Genomic DNA, 20,055 nt, shown 5'->3' with positions numbered 1-20,055 from the left:
ATGTCCAAACATCGCTCACGCCAAATCGCCCGGGCCAGAAAGGCTCCTGCGCCAAAATGGCGCGTCCAATCGGCTGCTGCGCCGAACTGGCTGTGCCAAAACGGTGGCTCCAAAAGAGGGTGTACCGTTCGTCACAGCTGTACAACCTCTTTTGGCACTGCAGTTTCGCCGCCGGCTGGTTGGCGCAGCCACTTCAACGCAGTGGCCGATTTGGCGCGCCCATTTTGGCGCAGGAGCCTTTCTGGCACTGCTCATTTGGCGTGAGGGACGTTTGGACATAGCTGACATTGCAGCCACGTCTAAACTCCATCATGCCAAATTCAAAAGCATCATTATTTGCAAATGTGCCTGTTATCGTGTTGCATTTGCGACGAATGATCCGCCATTGCAACGTTCCAATTTCCAGAGTATTGCAGCAGATTGGTGAATGCACACCTCTTGATATGCAGTATGTTTTGGTGCCCAGACTGGCTTCCTCCCAAACCTCTCAATTGCAAAGCTTTTTCGAGCACCTCCTCTCGGCTTTTCCTTTAACCGTGCAATGTACTGCCAGTCATTGGTGTTTAGCTCTTAATACATACAGGGCCTACAAGTACCAGAATGCACAGTGGACAGTCCATAAACGATATCGCCCCACACCTGCATGTTTTACCCTGTACAGGTGCTTTCTCATGACTACTCAGCAGAGCAGTGGGGCACTGTGATGGTTTAGCCAGAAGGACGCGTACAGATGTTTCTTAAGCGTCTGATACTAACCACATTATTCCTCACATTACAAGTAGAACGTTAAGTGTCCATTTTAATTTACAATCACATTTACAGTGGTTAGATCGCAAATAAACCCATACCCTTGCACGAGCTGGTGCACTCTTACTCACATCTAAATGCCCAGTATGTTTCAGCATGTTTTGGTGCGACACTGTCTTAAAAAAGAAATAATGACCGTCTCCGCGCCAAAACATACTGTCGTCGTAACGTCCCCGCGCCGAACTGGCTGCGCCAAACGGGGCATGCCAAACCGGTTCCTGCGGTGAAACGTCCGCGCCGAACTGGCTGCGCCAATACGACCTGGTCTGTCGCCACAGAGAGAAACGTTTGCTTACTATGTATTGATTCCCTGGACTTCTGCCCCCCCAATCCTTCCAATGAAAGCGGGGGATGCCGCCGAACACATTATACCTTACAAGGAGAGCGGCCCCCCCTGCAACCTTTGCTCCCCTTGTACGGTTTTATAAATAATGAAAGAGAGGTTTAAGGCAGAGTTACTTACATTTTGTTTCCCGCGCATTTATTCATTAGTTAATAACAAGGAAACATAGAAGAAAAATAAAAGAACGCTCTGAAAAAAGCAAAGAACCAACATAGCAAGGCAAGGAAACAAAGAAATATGGTAAGTGGTGGTCATATATGTAAATCAAAAAATGACAGAAGGTCAATTTGTACTTCTTAAAAACGAGCAAATGACCCATTCGATCAACATTTTTCGATCAAATGGGCTAATTCCGTACGATGTGGACGCCCAAGATGGTGGCAAGCTGCTATGAAATATGGGTCTTCTGCGCCATGCAAGAGGGGAGAGAGGCCAGGAGAGTGGCATGGAAACTACTGGCTCGTAGGCCTTAACCAGGCCCGTGTAGAACATAAAACCACAGACAGATCCACTCAAGAGGCTAGGCCCCGCAGGCGGGAGAAGGCACCTACATGAGGGGTGAGGGCATTCTGCGGATTGTAGGCGTTACGAGATAGTGGAGGTTAGTTGCAGGGGTACGTTGGAAGCAGAAGGAGGAGGTGAAAGAGACTGGAGAGAGGAGGCTAGCGATGAGGCCACAGAGGAGGAGGGGGAGACTAAAGAGGAGGTGATCACTGAGGAGGGGGAGGAGAGAAATGAGGTGGCAAATCAGAAAGTGAGAAACATTAACGGAGGGAGGTACATGTGAAGGAGTGAAAGAATATTGAGGAGGTGATAAATAAGGAAGAGGAGGAAATTAAACAAAAGAAAAAACCAAGGAGGCGGTAAGAAGGAGGAGGGATGGAATATGAAGGAGGGGAAAGACCGGGAGGTGGAGGAGAGTGCTCAGGAGAAAAGGGGGAGAGACAGCGGCTAATAAGGTTTGAACCAGAGAGAGAAGAGAAGCAGGAACACAATCCACCTGAGGGCAGACCCGTAAGGAGAGGGGTAGAGGTATGAGTATGTGACGGAGCATCTAGAAGGCGGTAGAAAAGGTGGGGATTGGAGCACAAAAGAAAGGAGAAGAAAGGTTTCCTTGGGAACATGATTGTCCTGACTCATGAAAGAGGGAGAGGAAAGGCAGGTGGTTGGAGAACAGAGATAGGTCTCCAAGACAGGGAAGGCATGTCCAATATTGAAGGCAGCATGCAGATCAGCTTACGTGGTCCAGTCCCTGGTGGAAGTGCTGGGGTTTATCGTGGTGGAATGCAGCCCTGCCTATTGCTTCTGCCTAGCAGTAACTTGCCAGCACACCCCGGACCCGAGACCCAGGTGGAGAGGCCTCCTGAGAATATGAGAAACCAGGACGAAAAACAGAAAAATCAACATGAAGAAACAAAAAGTCAGGAAAGAAGTGCATGCAGTGACACTAAAATCCCCAGACTGTGAGTGACAGAGACTAACTTCTGAGATACGACCTCAGAAGTGAGGGGCTTTGAGTTGACCAAGGAGACTTATTATTCACTTCAGAGACTGGGCGGTGCTAGGGCTTATGGAGAAGACAGACTGTGGTTCTGTTGCATTTTCTTTCATTGGCCCAGACTCTGTCCACTCCTGTGTTTGTGCATCATTGATTCTGGTCAGCTTTGTGAAATGAGCAATACAGATAGAAAGCAAACAGCGTATTTGTGAGGATGAAGGAATAAAGAAAAAACATTTGGAAGAGTATACAAAATATGAGAAAATGTCAAAAGTGGTCAAAGTGGAAGCCAACAGGGAAGCCCCTAGGAGAAATGGGGAACATTGACTGAAGTGAATCACTAGTAATAGAACCAGGGAGAAGCCACAGATTGGAGATGTCAGGGAAACAAGTGATCAAGGAGGATCAGAACTGAGGGAGGAGTGAGCGATAGAGGCAGAGATAGAAGTGTCCAAAGAAAGCAAGTGATTGAGAACCAGAGGAGAGACTCAGAAATGGATTGAAAAGCCCCACTCGAGCGAAACAGTGATTGAGGAGAAACGGCCCAAAGCAGAGAGTTCTGATGAAAACAAGTAATTGACGAGGACTCAAACTTGTAAGAGCATCAGGAATGACCTACCTTCCTTAACTGGGATTGCAGGGAATCTATGATCCATCCTTCCTCTGTAGATGTGTCCATCTAGGCCCAATATGTCAACCTCCTCCTGCTAAAATAGAACATGGAAAGATAGCAGATGATTACACTGTCAGGGCAGTCATCAAGGAGAGAGACAACTTCGTTACAGTCATTGACTCGATTTGGTGGTGTTTGTTCATCTGACAATTGATTGCGGCAAACAGACCGAAACAAAACTTCCCGCATGCAATCATTTGTCAGAGTATCAAAGCGCAAACCAAATGTATGCACACCAATCCACCCCCCACCCACCCTACTCCCCTACTTTCCTGTTTGGACACCGCCTGGTCCCCTTCACCCCTGCAGCTTCAGATGCGTCCCTCTAACGCGGGTCGGATCCGCCACCGGAGGGTCCCTTTTTCTTTTTTTTTTCCGGTTCCCCATCTCCAATGTTGAGGAAGCGGGGGAAACCCCAACAACCTCCCAAGGCTAATACATACCATTCATAGTGAGTGGGGGACATCCCCGCAAACCCTGTTCCACGTGTACGGTATGTATTAGCCTAATTGTTTGTTTTTCATCGGTCAAATGGTACAGGCCAAATTCGGTCAAATGTACCATTCGACCAAATAGAAACGAACAATTATGCTAATACCATTGACTCCCTGCCACTGGGGCACAACATTCTATATGGCCACCGTCACTGCTGGAACAGGCAGTAGAGGACCATCTCCCTTCATGGTAGTGTCACTGCCAGAGAAAGTACTTGACACTGTGCCCTCTCCATTTACTGGCGTTGCTCATTCTCCACTAATGTGCTTTCATCTTAATCTTACATCTGTGGCTTCTGTGGATGACGTTTACTTCATACCTATGCCACCCAGCCTTCACGCAGCTCATCTTTATCTCTCTACCCTAGCCCCGCATCTATTTCTCTAACACACTTCCCCAGGCAAAAACAAAAAAAACGAGTGGCACCCACTTGCTTCGTTCTGTTCTGTTCCCTTGTCTCTCCCGTGTGCCACTACTTGACTCCCCGCTACCTCGGTCTCCTTCACTCTTTCCGCCGCGACTGTCCCCTCTCGCCGCCTGCTAATTACTTGCCAGACTTACCTTCAGCAGAGCCAGTATGTTCTCCTCCTCCGGCTGCACGCACTGGTTGGGGTTGATGTTCTGTAGTCGCGTGTACCGTCGGTGGGGGAAGGTCATGGTGTGGCTGCCCCCACAGCTCCGAGGGGTGCCCATATGTCCATAGTCAGACATGTCTGGAATGCGATCACTGAATGGAATCATAAACCAAATGTCAGTCTCCATTTTATTTTCTTGCAAACAAATCGACTCTGGCAAGTAAAAGGAAGACCTTCTATCTTTACGATCGGAGCCAGGGCGTGGCCTCTTTACTCGGAGCACCAGAATACCAGAATACAGGACACTGTGTCTAGGGATATGTTGACCTGTCTTAAGGTGCCACATGCAGCAGAGGCCCAGCCCCACACAATCACCACCATCTGGTCTCCTGGCTGACGAAACTACTATTTGAACTGCCTGATTGAAAGAAGTGAACATATATCTTAATGTTCATGAATAACTAGATGCAAAGAAATCAATCTTACAAAAACCTTTCTGTGTTTCAGTTAAAGTATATAAAATACCCTCATTGGGAATTGGAATTACTTTTTTACTCCCTAAAATACTCCCACTTCCAAATCTTATTTGGAGCACTGATGACACGTATCACTAGGTACCATAGCCAAATCTATACTCTACAAGGTTACAAGACCTGTCTGGCAAAGATATTTCTACCTGTGAAGAGGGCCTAGAAACGCCAAGATCATCTGCCGGCTCTGTTAGCTTGTGGTCAGGCTCCAGTCTACCTATGGTTGCAGAGCCCAGGGTAAAAGCTGGACTGAGTCCTTTCGGTTCTGTGGAAAAGACTATACTTAAAACCACTGGCCAGGCATGTGCACCAGTGTCGGGCTGCAGATTCAGGAGACTACGAATCTATCATGCTTCTCCTCAGTATTTGAGAATGGGTCTCCAGAGGGCTCACTGCTATTTAACTGAGACCTGTTGCTGAGACTGGCCGATGTTTTGTATTGGAGGAATGAAGAGGCGCTACCGCCCGAAGGTATTCAAGCGCTCATCCGACCTGTGAATAAGATGGAATGAGAAACAAAACTAAAAAAGGAATGTTTTCACTGTTTTCCTAAAGGTCAGGATCTCTTTGGTAGTACAGATGGGTTCAGGCAAAAAGTTTCATAGTTTGGCAGAAATCGTGGTGCAAGATTTGCCAAATGCTCTGGTTTTCTTGAATCCCTCAAGATGGCAGAATGAAAGGTTGTGAGGACGACCCAAAATTCATCACTGGTCAAGGCCTTTGACTCACTGTGAAGTTGAATTGGAGAGAGATAATGGTTATATAAATCAGGCCCTTTAATGCTTCAAGAACAGTTTTTCGAATTGACAGGGTCTAGTTCTCACAGGCAACCTAATAGCCAAATCATATTAGTATTTTGTATTTTATCTATACAGCGCTCAACACCTAAGTGCTTCACATAGGTCAGAGCGGTACGACAATAGGACTTAAAATGACAAAATCAATTAGCGAGCAGGTGCTTTTTCAATCGAATTTTTAAAAAGCAGAGATAGAAGTCAGAGACCGAATAGAGAGAGGGAGGGCATTCCAGTGCTTAGGGGTGAGAAGGGAAAAGGAGCAGAAACACGAGGAAGCCCAGGGAGGACAAGGAACAACCAAAAGAAAAGGCAACTGCGAGAAAAAGGAGCAAGAAAAGTGAATATTAAGAGACCAAGGAAGAAAGATAGCGTGGGAGGGGCGAGGCAGTACACACAATACCAAGCAAAGAAATGAAAACAGAAGTCAGGTCCAAAAGTCAGCCACTGGAGAGAGTGCAGAGCAGTGGAAATAGAGTGATAGGGGAAAAGGGTGCAGAGGACGCGGACCGAAGAATGGAAGATCGAGCAACGCGGGGCAAGAAGATGAGCAGGGAACAATAAAATCAGTGAGAGAAGACCAACAACGAGATAAGGAGTTGAGAAGCATGAAAAGTTAAGAACCTGCGTGCTCTACCGATGTGAAATAGTTGAAATCAGAAAGAGTGGGAGATAGAGGAGATATGGGATGAATAGAACGAAAGGGAGGAGTCCAAAACGACTCAAAGATTGCGAGCCGAGGTGGAGATTGGGAGTAAAGAAGGGGGAAAAGAAACCGAACGGGCAGGGAGAGACGGAGGAATGGTGGAAGCAGGAAAGAAAAGGACTTCCGTTTTTGAAGGATTAAGATGCGGATAGTGAGAAGACATCCAGGATTAGATGGATATTAGACAGGCATAGAGAGAGGATTGAATAGAGCCCAAGAAGGACGAAAAAGACAGAAAGATCTGCGAGTCGTCCGCATAGAGATGCAAGAAATAATGGAGCCAATGGGAGAAGTGTATGGAGGAAAGAGAAGAGAACTGAGAACAGAATCCTGAGGCACACCGTGAGAAAGAGGGAGAACCTGAGAGGACAGACATATATGTGAACCAGAAGAGGGTACCAGGATCGTTGCAGCCAGCCTGGCTCAGGACACAGATTACTGGGTAGCACACAGGCTCCTATGACTGACAGTAATATATATTCCAGGTAAGGAAAACAGTATACATGCTCAGCTGTGTCTTCCCCCTGCTCTTAGGACTTTTGCATTTCCAGGATGGCATTTGGGTATATGTGTCATGCTTTGGGTTATTCCTGGTAGCAACTGTTCCCTCAGCAACCACCTTCTCGCATACTTCTCCGACGTCAGGGGTCTTCAGACCTGGGCAATAAAAATGCAGTTACCCTTCCATGGCCAGAGGGCTTGCCTTCTGTGTTCCCTCAAATTCTGTTACCCTTGAGTGTTCTGGCCAAGATCAGATGGGACAGGGATTAAGTGATCCTCACAACTCCCAAATGGGTGAGCATTTAATGGTTTCCCCCGCCTTCTGTTTATGATAATATGCAAGGAATGGATGATCCAAATCTATCCTTCCTTTATCAGATCCCCCAACCTTCCCTAGATGTTCTGCATGTTACACTTCATGCCATGGAACCTGAAAAGAAGGGGGGTGAGAGCTATAGGCCTGCCCGAGCATATTGTGCTAGTCATACAGAAGTCTAGACGGTCCGGTGGAAGGCACTGGTCGTATTTTGGGTCCTGGTACCCCGCTTTGAATCTTCATCTTCTCCATTCAGAAACATTAGCAATTCGGCAATTTTTGCCAGATGGTTTTGACAAAGGGCTATCTGCCTCCAGACAGAGTCCAACCTGCTGCCATTTGGGCATTTATGGAGCCTATGCATTGTGTCTTTTATCTTGTCCCCCGGTTAGGACTCTGCTTTGCCCCCTTGGGAGTTCCCTTTAGTCCTTTGAAAGTTGAAGTTTTTTTTTTAACCACCATTGGCAGAGGTCCTGTTAAAAATGGTTTCCCTGCAAGCTCCATGTTTAGGGGCCAGACCTCTTGTTGAACTAGGGATCCTGGACTCCTCGTTTCACTAATATCAGGAGATTGCTCTTCCTACATTTGAACGAGGTGATCCTGGACTTCCCCTTGACAGAGGCAGATCAGTCAGAGTGTATCCGGATAATACGTCAGTTTTGTGCATTCTTCAGCCTATGTGGAACATTTCACAGAGGCCTCAAGCATTGCACGCGGGCCCTTAGGTGCATCCGTGAGTGTATTACTGGGTCATATGAGCAACAGCAGCTTCCCATGACTGTTTACATTGGGGCACTCCACAGGGGGCATGGCGGAATTGGGGCACTCTACAGGGGGCATGGCAGCCTCTTGGGCGCACATTAAAGGTGTAGCAATTGCTGAAATATGCAGTGCAGCTACTTGAGCGACTCCTTCTACATGTGTCCTTCATTACAAACTGAATGTTTGCACCAAGCATTTGCTTTGTTTCTGGAATTCTCCATGGTACCACTTATTGATATGTGGTCCCCAGGTTTATTCTCAATAAACATGCATTTGTAATATTTGGAGTCAGTTGCTTTCCAATATCAAACTCTGGGTGCTTGGTATATCCTCATGATTATAGTACTGGGACCAGTAAGAGGGACAGGGAGGTAATCACTAGACTACTTACTGGAAATCTTCACTACTCTGATCCCTATCCTTGCTTGTTCCTCACCCCTCCCTCCCAAAATGGATCAGCAAAGGCTTTGTTCTGTTGACTTGCTACATAGCAAGTCCCTACTGTGCTCCCGATATATTAACTACGACTCCCCGGAGGTCCAGGACAACGACCACTGCAACCTCTAAGATGCAGGGCCCACAAGTTCAAGGGAGGGAGGCACTGTTACGAAACAGTTACCTTTTTGCATATTTCCCCCACTTACTTTAATGTAGCCCCCAGGGTATCTGCTGTCTGATTTATATCCTGACGGATTTTTGGGGTGAGAAGTCTTTTCAGCCCCAGTCATCTGCTTAACTTACATCGATTGGGGTAGACTAGTCAGCTCTTAAGAGAAAGGGACTATGCAGGGAGATATTCCCTAATTTTTCTCCCATCTTACTTTATGTATAGCAGCACAGGACGTCTTACGTGGAGTGCTCCATGGACACAGTGTGTTCACTTTTATTTTTCTGCAACTTACTTTTTTTACTTGTTATATGTGTCCCGAAGAGGCTGTTGGCAGTGCTACCATTTGTACAGTGCTTAAAGGTTCACTACTGTGCACAATCTTTTTTGCTGTAATAATGCCTTTTGAGTAACCATACACTCAAAATGGCTAATCCTCCTGGTTTAAGCTCTGTTCCTGGAGGCCTTTGTTGTCTGTCTTCATCCCTTTTAAGGTAGGAAATGACCATACATGGGAATTCACTTTCACAGGCATCTTGCAAGAAGCCTGCAGAAGGTGCAGTATGTGTGTTGAGCTGGCTGGTCCCAAGACACATTTCAGCCACAGCGGAGTCACTGTTGCTGGGCAGTTGTTGGGTAGACACTCTACACCTTTGAATGCCAAAGGTCCTGTATTGGTGGGTACTAGTGGACCATAGTATACAAAATCAGGATTTTTCAATGCTGTGAAGATCCGGGGCCATTTGACTGTTTGGCCACAGAAGCCACGCACCCATTCCTGAAGGATGAATAGAGGGTTGCCAGAGGACTACTGCTGCAAGCATTACTGGCCAAGGCAACCCCCATGTAGTGGACCTCTGCATTCATATCAACAAGGGAGTCCTGGAAGAGATGCCTCCCTTCCCGGGGCTGGTGGCCACAACCATTCTGAAATCCAACACCACTGTCCTTGCTTCTTAGAGCTTGGAAGAGTCGCTGGGTCTGCAAATGGCCTGAATTGTACAGTGACTGGACTGCCTCTCCTCATGGACACTGTCTAGCCCTGGGGCTGGAAACTTTGCAAACATCTTCACTGCATGACGAGACCTCCTCACCTTGCTGCCACTCCTCTTCTGCATGGAAAGGCGCCTGCCTGGAACCTGAGTCTAACAGACCTGCTAACTCTGTCCAGGGTCTCTGCAAATGTTCCTCTTGTATGCTGCTTCAGCGTTGCCCTCCTGCATAGTGAGAAGCTAGGTATAGCTGACTTTACACCATCCAGGGATCCCTCTGGGTGTCTGACCTGACCATCAGAAGAAGCCTCACACCTGAAACCAGTGACCCTCCTGCAACGGATCCAACAGAGAGCCCAGTTGTCCCTAGTGATACTTTGTTGCCTCGGGCCTTTGTCTCTTGCATTTGGAGTCCAGGGCACCATGGTGCTTACGAGTCCTTAAGCCCCCCTGTTCTCCATAGGAAACCAGACAATGTTAAGTACACTTTAGCAGCTATTCTCGCCTTGCCATAAGTGTAGATCCTGGACGTAGGATCCTGTCTGGAATCCCTGTGGAGACATAGGACTGGTAGCATTTATTTTTCGCATATAGTAAAACCTATATTTGACACAAAACAAATGTTTGCCTTAAGTCTAAATACTATTACTTTCATGCCGGTTTTGGTCCCATTGTGTTTCTATGGTGAAACCAGTTGAGCCATAGCGGTACTGCTCGAACCGCCCCTTAAGTGATCTACCTGTGACACTGTTGAAGATTGCTGTAGGACAGGGCTTTAACTTCCTAAGTTTAGTTAAGAGTGAGTAGTGCCTTATGACCACATACGGCTTGTGATTTTATTTAACACTTTAGGAACTAGAACAGTACTGATATTGAAACTGTGTTAATACGGAAGTGGTGTGTCATCTATTTTGAGTTACCAATCTGTGGGTGGTTGTGTGTGTGTTGACCTTAACACAAGTGTGTTCTTCAATAAATAGTATTGTTTTTATATACAGCTATGTGGATATTCTAATAATTCTCAATCTCTTATATTGTTAATTGTACTTTATACGAAACCCCTGATGTTCTAAATCAAGTCCTACTGCTTAACCTTGTCACAAAGTGAGATTTTCTTTAGAATTTTGTGTGAAACCCCCTTGTACGTGCACTAGGTTCCCATTACACTAAACTAGCAGGGTTCTGAAAACATAACAGGCACCATGGAAGGCCGTCCTCTGTAGAGAGCACAACTTTGTCTTGCAATGATGGGCGTGGCAAATGGTGGTTCTAGGAGCAGTCCTCTACCATTCCTCTGCAGCTCTATCATCTTCAGATAGTTGGCTCCAGGGGTCGACTGATTAATAGATCCAGTTCCTCTTTTAGCATTCCGAATCCTGGGCTGTAGGGACATCAAGCCACCTACTGGGGGACCTGCTACATTCAAGCTGCTCGGCGGGTGTCCAGACACATATATATGCTGTTACGGAGAATTCTCAGAAATGCTAATTCCCTCCACCCTAGAGACCCCCAGCAACTTTGCTGGATTTTAGAGACTTTATTTTACTAACCTGGAGAGAGTGTGACCCTTTTCCCCACTCTCTCATGTATTTTATTGTGATTTTGAACACTGTGTTTCTTTTGGTTGTGGAGTCTGACAAACTCCATAGGTATCATCTTTTACATCGTGTCACACAGCACCTTCAGTGCAGTGGCACAGGGAAGTCTTTCAGATTTTCCAAAGGTTTAAATAAACTCTCTTGTATAGACTACTGTTTCCAAGAGCAGTAAAGTGAAATTGACTTTACTTACTATTGTAACTTGCTAGACCCAGCACACCCCATATTACAATAGAGTGCTGGAGGGGTTACCTAGTATCCCCTTTGTCTAGCTTCTCATATAGCATTTTTATGTTACCCTTTTCTCACTGAATGGCTGCTGGCAGTGGTTTTGTTTTAACTACCATGGTGTGCATTTACCACGGGCTGCGTTCACAGCTACAGTAAAACACCCAAGGGTGCCATTGTTGTCACAATGGCCCCGGTCTTCTTTTTTCGCCATTTCTTTGTGGAAAGGTCCTTCTTGAGATTTACTCTGCGCGCCAAACCAGGTTTGGTCTCTTTGTTCATTTTGGCTTGGGCGGGATTCACGAGTAAAGCTCGCCTCTTGCTCCAGGATGTCTGGGGTATGCAGGAAGTGATGGAGGTGCCCGAAACTCAATGTACTTAGTCTCCTTGGAGACCCAAATGCACTCTGTGGTAATTGGCCGGCTGACTGTCCGGCAAGGACAGCCACCCTGCTGGGTGACTGACAGCTAGGCTGGAATGAATGGGAGAGAACTGAATAAAAGGAGAGTATTTTGGCTTGGAAGGCAGAGTCGACCACTGGACAAAGGACTGAAGAAGAACTTGAAGAGGATGCCTGCTGCAACTCCTGGACCATTGGTTTGCCCGGTGAAGCCCTGCTGCAGTGCCTAAACACCAAGTTTGCATCGACAGAGAAGCCCCTGCACGACGACTTCTCCCCTTGAGTTGGTGGGACCAATCAACTCCAAAGTAAGCCACCTGGACACCCATCTCTGAGCTGGTTGAATTTCCACAGAGTTGCTGCTGGAAACCGTATAACAAGGGAGAGGAACACCAGATTGTGTGCACTGCTTTTAAGCTGGCCTAGAGCTTCGGGAAGATCATTTGGACTCCCAGGAAGCAGGACTGGCCAAGCCTGAGCCCCCTCAACAGAGTGCGGGACCCCAGAAGCAAGGAAAGTCCATCTCAACAGCCAGGAAGCGCGGTGTTGCTATTTGCGGTAGACGCAAGGAGCTGAAACAATGAACAGCCACTGAAAGTGAAGTTTTCCAGTTGTGATTTCTGACCATCGCAGTGCATTGCAACAGTCCCCCGACATCCTCCCTCTTGTCCCCAAGACTGAGGCCCAGGAACAGTGAGATCTGCAGAGCTGCACAGGAACAGAAGTCATCAGCTGCATCTTTTCTTCTTTTTTAAGGTACTGTAAAAAGTCTGAGAGAATTTGCCTTTTACTGTAGAGTGCGTGCAGCTTCTACAACTCACAAGTCTAAACAGCTTGTGGCCCTACATTTGATTATTCTTTTCATCAAAGACTCCTAAGAACTTGTGCAAAGACTTTTCCATTTACTTATCAGAAGTGCTTCATCCTATACAAGACTTTTGCCCATTGACTGTGGCTTAGCCTATTGAATTGAATGACTCTTCTTGAGGGATCCAAAAGTATTTGACTGCTTAGGAATATTTGTGGTCTCTTGTTGTTCTAATAACTTTTGCCTTTTACCAACTTCTAAGAGTATTCTAAATGCCAACGGTAAGATATTAATGTCCCCAGCCCCCTAGCTATTGAAGTCACCTGTGGGTGTAGGTTGTGTCTGTGGGCCATCCCAAAAAGGTCTTTACTGATTTAGAAACTAAGAGTGAACATTATTGAAGTGTATTTGTCTGTTATTATTATATTGCTCCCTTCTGAAGAAGGCTTATTCTAACTGACTGATAAATAAATTAATAATTGTTTATGCAAGAAACCTTGAGTGTAAGAGTTTATTTTAATACTTGTAACAGTGTACCTGTGTGTAACTCCACTACAGCTCACATTGACCCCTCTTGAGATAGGCCTGGTTGCTCAACAAGCTACCAAAACTGTGTAGTATAGGCTTATACCAAAGGTTGGGTTCCCTATACCTGTAGTCAGAGTTGAGTGTAGTGGTCCCAGAGTGTAGTGCATACAAACTTTGCCTAACATATGCATAACCTCACACAGAGTCCAAGATGTGCATTGGGGCTGTCTGTAGTGTTACATCCAGCATGAACCGCTTTCTAGCACACAAAGAGGCTAGAGGGTGTGAAGAGGATGCCAATACATATGGCCACATCCTACTGCTGCCTGGGAAGAAGACAAACAGTGGAGCACAAAGACAGGGCTTCAAACAACATGGCCAGGCATACTGAATACTGCTGTGTACAATGTTCTGCCATGACCTACAAATATAAGGTTCACAAGAGTGCACCCAAAGAGGTAAAGACAAAGGTAACACTGCCGCCACCCTGTCTGAGCTCCACGTAGTATGGGTAAAACACCCATAGTCCAAAAGGAATGGGAAATCCAGGTGTCCCTTTCCTACTTGCCTTAAATGAGGTAGTAGGGCTATTATAGACTTAAATAAGGACTGACCAGCGCTCAAAATGAAATGAGCAAAGTCAGGGAATGAGGTTTAAAAAAAGGAATCATGCCCAATAAGCGTAAGTGTATGGGAAAGGGGCAAATAGAAAAGGTTTTCCTAACAGAGAAGAAGAAGAATACCCATGGGCACGAGTTGATTCATTGCATAGAGAGAGTGACAAGAGGAGCCGAGAAGAAGCAAGATTAAAGAAGAGTGGAAGAGATGGGAGAGATATCAAGGAAGGAGTCAGAGAAGGTATAGCAAGAGTTTGACAAATGAGAGCAGGAGGGGCAGGAGAGAAAAGATAAAAAAAGGTGGATCATGCATGTTAAATGCCTGATAGATGGTAGTTAATAAGGTGTGGAGGCACAAGTATGGGGTAGGCCATTGGGGAGAAGAAAGGACAGAAGGGGGGTCATTCCGAGTAGGGTGCAAAGGGATACCGGGCACCGTTAAGGACATTGGTGACGGTAAACCCTTTGCGCCCTACTACGAGGTCCCTGTGCGGCCCCGTCCTTAACGCCTGCTTTTACCAGGCGTTATGGACGGGTTCCAAAAAGGGACTTCAGAGCTAATAACGGTACCGTAATTTATGGTACCGTTATTAGCTCCCTCCCCATTCCCATTGAGCCCTATGGGGGCTCAAATGGGAATGGGGATTGACATTTTCAATGGGGACCTACCGGTCCCGCAAAGGTCAGACTAGACCGGTAAGTCCCCATTGAACGAGGGCGGACAGGGTACCGGTAATGGTGCTAGTCATGGCGTTAATAGCGCCATGACTAGCACCAACCTCGGAATGAGGGCCAATGAGTCATGAAGCAGAGAGGAGAGGAGCAAAGGAGTAAGACAGGTATGTTTTGGAACACAACAGTTGTAAGCCATCAGGAAGCAGAGAAGAACAGCGTCAGGACAATAAGTGGAGCAAGAGTCAGGACCATAAGCAGTGGTAGAAGTGTACCAAAAAAAGTAGTGGAGCTGTGACACTGGCAGGGGACAGAGTAGGCAGGAAGGGAGCAATTTGAAACACATTTTTCAAGGGTTGCAGCCATGCTCGTTGACAGACCATTGAGATGAAGCAGAATTAATTTTAGTTGTAACTGCTATTACGTGTTAAAGTGGAGAAGTGTGAAAAAAGTAGTAGAACTGTTAACAGTAAAAAATAAGAGTGGTGGAACGCTGCTCCCGGCCTTTCCCGCTCACTTCGACCACTGACCATAAGCCAACACGATAGTGAATATAGCCAGACTCGGCCTATCAACCAACACAAATGGCCAGAAGCTTGGTTGAGGTTCTGATGTTTACACTGTTTTTACAAAACTGGCCTGCGAGCCAGGAGAAGTTGAGACTTCCGCAGATTTCTTCTGTCCCTGTACTGATCCCTGTTGGTTTTTGCAGTAACAAACCGCCGTTTGAACTTGCTTCTTGACTGAGTCCTCCGTTTGTCCAGTGGAAGGTGTTGGGTCTTCTGAGATTCCGCAAACACCTAGTGGCCCTCTGGCATACCTGGGAGTTTGTCCCAACAAGTTGGTAGCAGAGGTATGGTTGGCTGCGCCAGCCCGGCACCAGGTCGTCTCCTTCGCCACCGAAACTGAGAGGCTGTGGGACCCTCGCATATTTCGAGAAATCGGTAAAATGCGTGCCCGTTTACAGGTTATCAGGAGCCCCTTGTGAATCATCCTGCCCGAAGTCAGCGAGTTGTCCTGGCAGACCAGGATAGGGAGGCAAGCGCCTTCATGGGGTACCGGCAGCCGAGCAGCGCCAGCACACCACAGAACGTATTGACCCAGTCTAACGGCAACTGTGGGTGTGAGGGAGGGTATTGAAGTATTGTGGAGTATTGTTTAGTAGTGTTGAGTATTGGTGAAGTGGTGTCTAGTATTGTTACAGTATTGTCTAGTCTTGTTATAGTGAGTAGGGACAGGAGCGGAGGTAGAAGTCCTTCTTCTATGTTTAGGGCACATTCAGTCCTAGAGGTAAAAGGTTCTGGTGAATAACCTAGACTATTGACTCAAGGGCGTGGATGACAAAAGTTCTGTAAATAAGGTATTCCTGTGGGTTGGGTGTTTTAGTTCGGGTCATAGATGACGGTATCCCCGTGAGGGTTAGCAAGGGAGCTGGCCTAGATTGCAGAAGGTGAGTCAACTGGTTAAGTCTCCTGGAGTGAGGCATTTCACACGTTAGGCAATGCAGAGAGTGCAGTTCGATCACAAGAGAATATTGGTATACTCTACCTGGAGTGCAGGAAGACAGCTGTGGGGTTTTTGTGTGGTTTGGTAGTAACTATTACAGTGTGCGTGTGGGATTTGATTTACCGATGTTGTTTTGGTAGCTTGGTGACATCACCCTTAGGTTTACATATAGGACACGGAGAGCTTGAGACGGCGAGGAGCTATAATTGAGAACTTGGGATGGGTGAACAAGGTGAACCAGCGGCGCTGCGTGGAAGGCGCATTCGCAGGATTGTGGTTGTGTGCCTGAGGAGGCAGCGATTGTGAAGGAGGGGCGGAGCACGGAGCATGCCTTATAAGTTGTAGAACCAGAGAGGCTCATAGACACTGGAAAGTATTATCATTGCATTGTGACTTTTCTCCCTAAACAGCAGATTATCGAAACCCTCAACTAGAGGTCAGGTAAAAGGTATTGATATTTATCAAGTTAACATTGGGGGGACTAAGCCCCTTCAGCACCGGTGTGAGACACTTCCACCGTTTAAGGAAACGAAATGCAAATATCCCATACAATGGTCCAAAAGTACAGAAGGTAAATTAACCAAACCATAGCCAGCTTGTGGAAGTTTCTCCAAAGACGTGCAGCAATCGCTATTGACACACATATAGGGTGCCTACAAGGAGAAGAAACTGACCAAACGCATGGTCATATTCGAGTTGTGGCGCATGTTTCAGGAGGGAGAGGGGGATGCAGCGAGGCGCCAGTGGATGCTAAGTCAGCAGGAGGTGAAGGACCAAGGGACCCATCCTGCCGCAGCTCCCCCTGCCCCTCCAAGTGTAGTATCCGATGATACAGATGAAGAACAGGGAATGAGGGAACTAAGGGCAGTAGAGGGGTATTCAAAGTTGACATATAAGCCACCACCATATACTAAGGAGGATAAGCCAAAGGGCACAGGGCAGTCAGCTAGTGATGCAGGGGCAAGCAGGGAAGCACAGCAATGCGTGAAGGAGGAGTTCGAGAGCATATGCGCAAACAAATGTATAGTAGTGCAGGTACTTTTAAAGCTTCAAGGGAAGACAAACGGAGAGGCAGAGGGAGCGAATGAGGTGATAGAAAGCCTGAAAAGGGACAGCGACATGAGAGACTGGGCAGAACTAATGGACAAGGAGGACAAAAGGGAGAAGGACAGGGAGGTGAGAATAGAGTACGAGGACAGAGAAAGAAGAAGAGAGGATAAACTAGAGTGGGAAGACAGTGAACGAAGACGGGAGAAAGAGAAGGAATACTTGGAAAGGGAGCGGGAAGAAAGGATAGAGAGGGATCTCAGGAATGGAAGAGAGCGGAAAGGGAGATGAGCAAGAAAAAAGGGAGAGAGAACTGGAAAAAGCAGAGGGGAGAGAGAGAGATAGCAGAGCAAGAAAAACGCAACTTAGCAGAGCGGGAACAGAGGAAGTCGCAGTTGGCCACATTGGCGAGAGAACGAGTTCGCATGGAGTAGCATGAGCGAGCAATAAGGGCGGTGAAGACACAGGCAGCACTGAATAGGGAAAGGAATAGATGTGAGGAGGACAGACGGACAGAACCAGACCGCACAAACTCTCGGGCAGGAGTGCAAATGAGGGAAGCAGAGCAGGCCTAGGGGCCTGGGCAGGAGGAAGTAAGGGTGACTAGAGAGACATTGATTTCAGCATGAAACCCAACACAGACTTGACTTCGAGGAGACTGAGTTTTGCAGATTATTTTTGTAGCAACATGGACACGAGGTCTGAAAACGAGGACAAGAACAGTGGGGATGAGAGGGGGAATTAGTACTGATCACAGTGCACAGGATCAGGGATAGACAAACGGGTGTCATGGAAGTTCATGACCCTTATACAGGGAGAGGAGGGAGGTGGCTCAGATGAACAGGCACACCAGATGGACGACTTTTGCACCTCACACAGCATCTATGTTAACCGACTGAGGGATCTCCCAGAATGAAGGAGCCACTAGATGTATGCACAGACACTGAAGACGAGAGAGGGCCTCGACAATTTAGACTGACTAGGAGGACACCTGAGGAGAAGGCAGCATACACACAGATTACTTTACTGGAGAGGGGAGGGGGTGAGACCTCAGTACATGCCATGGAAGCACACAGACAAGGAGAATGTGAAGTTTAGGTTACCATCATTGAGCGCGGGAGTGGGGAAATGGATTTATGAGATGGAGAAGATGACAGTTGGCCACAGACTAGCAGTGGGTGACATAAAGGGACTGTTGGTATCGATATTAGGAGATGCCGCTGATGATGTATGGAAGAGGGCGGGGTTCCCAGGGGTGGCGACACAGACCACAGCGCACGATGGGGCGCCATTTGCATACTACAGGGCAGCAGTATGACAAGCATTATGAACACAATACCCAGACACGTCAGACATTGGGGTGGTTACGCCACATAAGAGAAGGGAAGATGAAGATCCTGTGCAGTACATTCAGGAGATTCAAGAGCTTTGCCGCCTTGAAACTCGAGAGCCTTGGGACAAAACAATAGCAATATTTTATCACATATTAGTGCAAGGACTACCAGAGCCAGTACAGAAGTGTTTGAAGAAACTGGTGGGGATGGAAGCGAATGGATGGCCAGAAATACAGCTCACGATAGTGTACCATTGTAGACTATGGCAGGAGAAGGTTAAGCAAAAAGCGGAAGACAGGAAGGCAGATGAGGCTAAATTAGTACAGAGAATGCTATCAAAGTATGCGATGGAAGGTGCAGAAATAACCAGCCCCACCCAACAGGCGCATCATTAACAGCCACAACCATTTGCACCACCCATGGGGGGAGGGTACATAGGGCAGGGCAGCCGACAGCAGGGGTTTTGAGGAAGGGATAGGATTACAAAGGGGGCATGGCTTTGGGCCACAGATGCATCATAAGCAAAGGAAGTTTTCAGGGGGGTTTCGGGGATATGGACAACAAATGCAGCAGAACCCAGGAGACTTTTCAGGGTTTTTTCCAGGACAAGGAAGGGAGGGAGCCACCACAGTGCTGGACCTGTGGGCAGCTAGAGCACATCTCAAGAGTATGCCGATTTAGAGGCACACAACAGAATTGGGGAGAGCAGGGCCCGCAACCATATCAAGGAGGCCAAGAATATTATTATGCACAGTATCAACAGGCACAAGGGAAGATGTAGGGTACATATTAAAAGATACCACAAGCACAATCACAAGTACCACAAGCACAGATGCAGGTTCCAAAGATTTTAGAACCAATACCACTGTATTTCCAAGCACCACAGATTAGAGGGAGCACACAACAACTAGCACAGATACAGAATGACGACACATCAGCACACGTGGACACAGTACAACGGTACCTGTCCAACGACTGGGAGGAGTTACAATGGTAGAAGGGAACAACCCCTTTACAGGGAATGGGTTATCCATGTACCATCAATAAGACAGCCCACAGACAACCTTGATGTGTCCCATCCTGTCCATCACACCTAATCCTGCGGAGGAACCTCACATTGGGGTGGCGATAGGTGACAAAACTTTTTCCTTTCTTGTTGACACTGGGGACGACTAGGTCATGCATTAGGGAAGGAACATTTACGTTGTCAGGTGATGCCATGAACATTCTTTGGGGCTCGAGAAGTGCTTCCTTTTACTGATAATATTTCACTATCCACAGGAGATCACAACATATCACTACCTCTACTTTACTCTCAAAAGACACCTGTAAACATACTGGGACGAGACATCATGAGCAGACTAAACATGACCATTTTATTTACAAAGGCATAGTGTGCTCAACATCAGGCATACACATGTTAAATGTAAAGCAGATCGTTCAAGCATATTGTGGGCGTAGAGTACAGAGGGCAGTGCAAGTGGGCCCAGAGATGTTTCAATATGGAACTGACATTGCCATTGCATGGATGCCAGGCATTGCAGGAAAGGTATGGCGAGTTCCAAACAAATACCTGTTCAGGCCAGAAACACCACTGCATGAGCCAGAAGGAACGATAGTGTCCATAGAAATAGAGGCGGTGTTGGCAAGGGAGAATTGGATTGCAGTACACGGGGTGGATGACACGGGGGGGCATGGAGAGCAATAATTGCAGTTGC

The 20,055-nt window shown here is 47.1% G+C and overlaps 1 protein-coding gene across 5 annotated transcripts in view; it reads right to left on the bottom strand.

Moving 5' to 3' along the window:
• Positions 1-20,055, bottom strand: part of QRICH2 (glutamine rich 2) — a 930,541-nt gene that overhangs the window by 161,163 nt on the left and 749,323 nt on the right. For all 5 annotated transcript variants that reach the window (XM_069654697.1, XM_069654695.1, XM_069654692.1 and 2 more), the window contains 2 exons: positions 4,378-4,543; positions 3,268-3,355 (listed from right to left, as the gene is read on the bottom strand). In XM_069654697.1, the coding sequence (XP_069510798.1) occupies positions 3,268-3,355; positions 4,378-4,543 (254 nt within the window). The remainder of the gene's footprint in view (positions 1-3,267; positions 3,356-4,377; positions 4,544-20,055) is intronic.

Source organism: Ambystoma mexicanum, chromosome 3q (assembly GCF_040938575.1).
Source record: "Ambystoma mexicanum isolate Mex_15411 chromosome 3q, UKY_AmexF1_1, whole genome shotgun sequence".
Lineage (NCBI taxonomy): Eukaryota > Metazoa > Chordata > Amphibia > Caudata > Ambystomatidae > Ambystoma > Ambystoma mexicanum.
The sequence above is the reverse complement of the archived record's forward strand: the minus strand, read 5'-3'. Positions and strand labels throughout refer to the sequence as shown.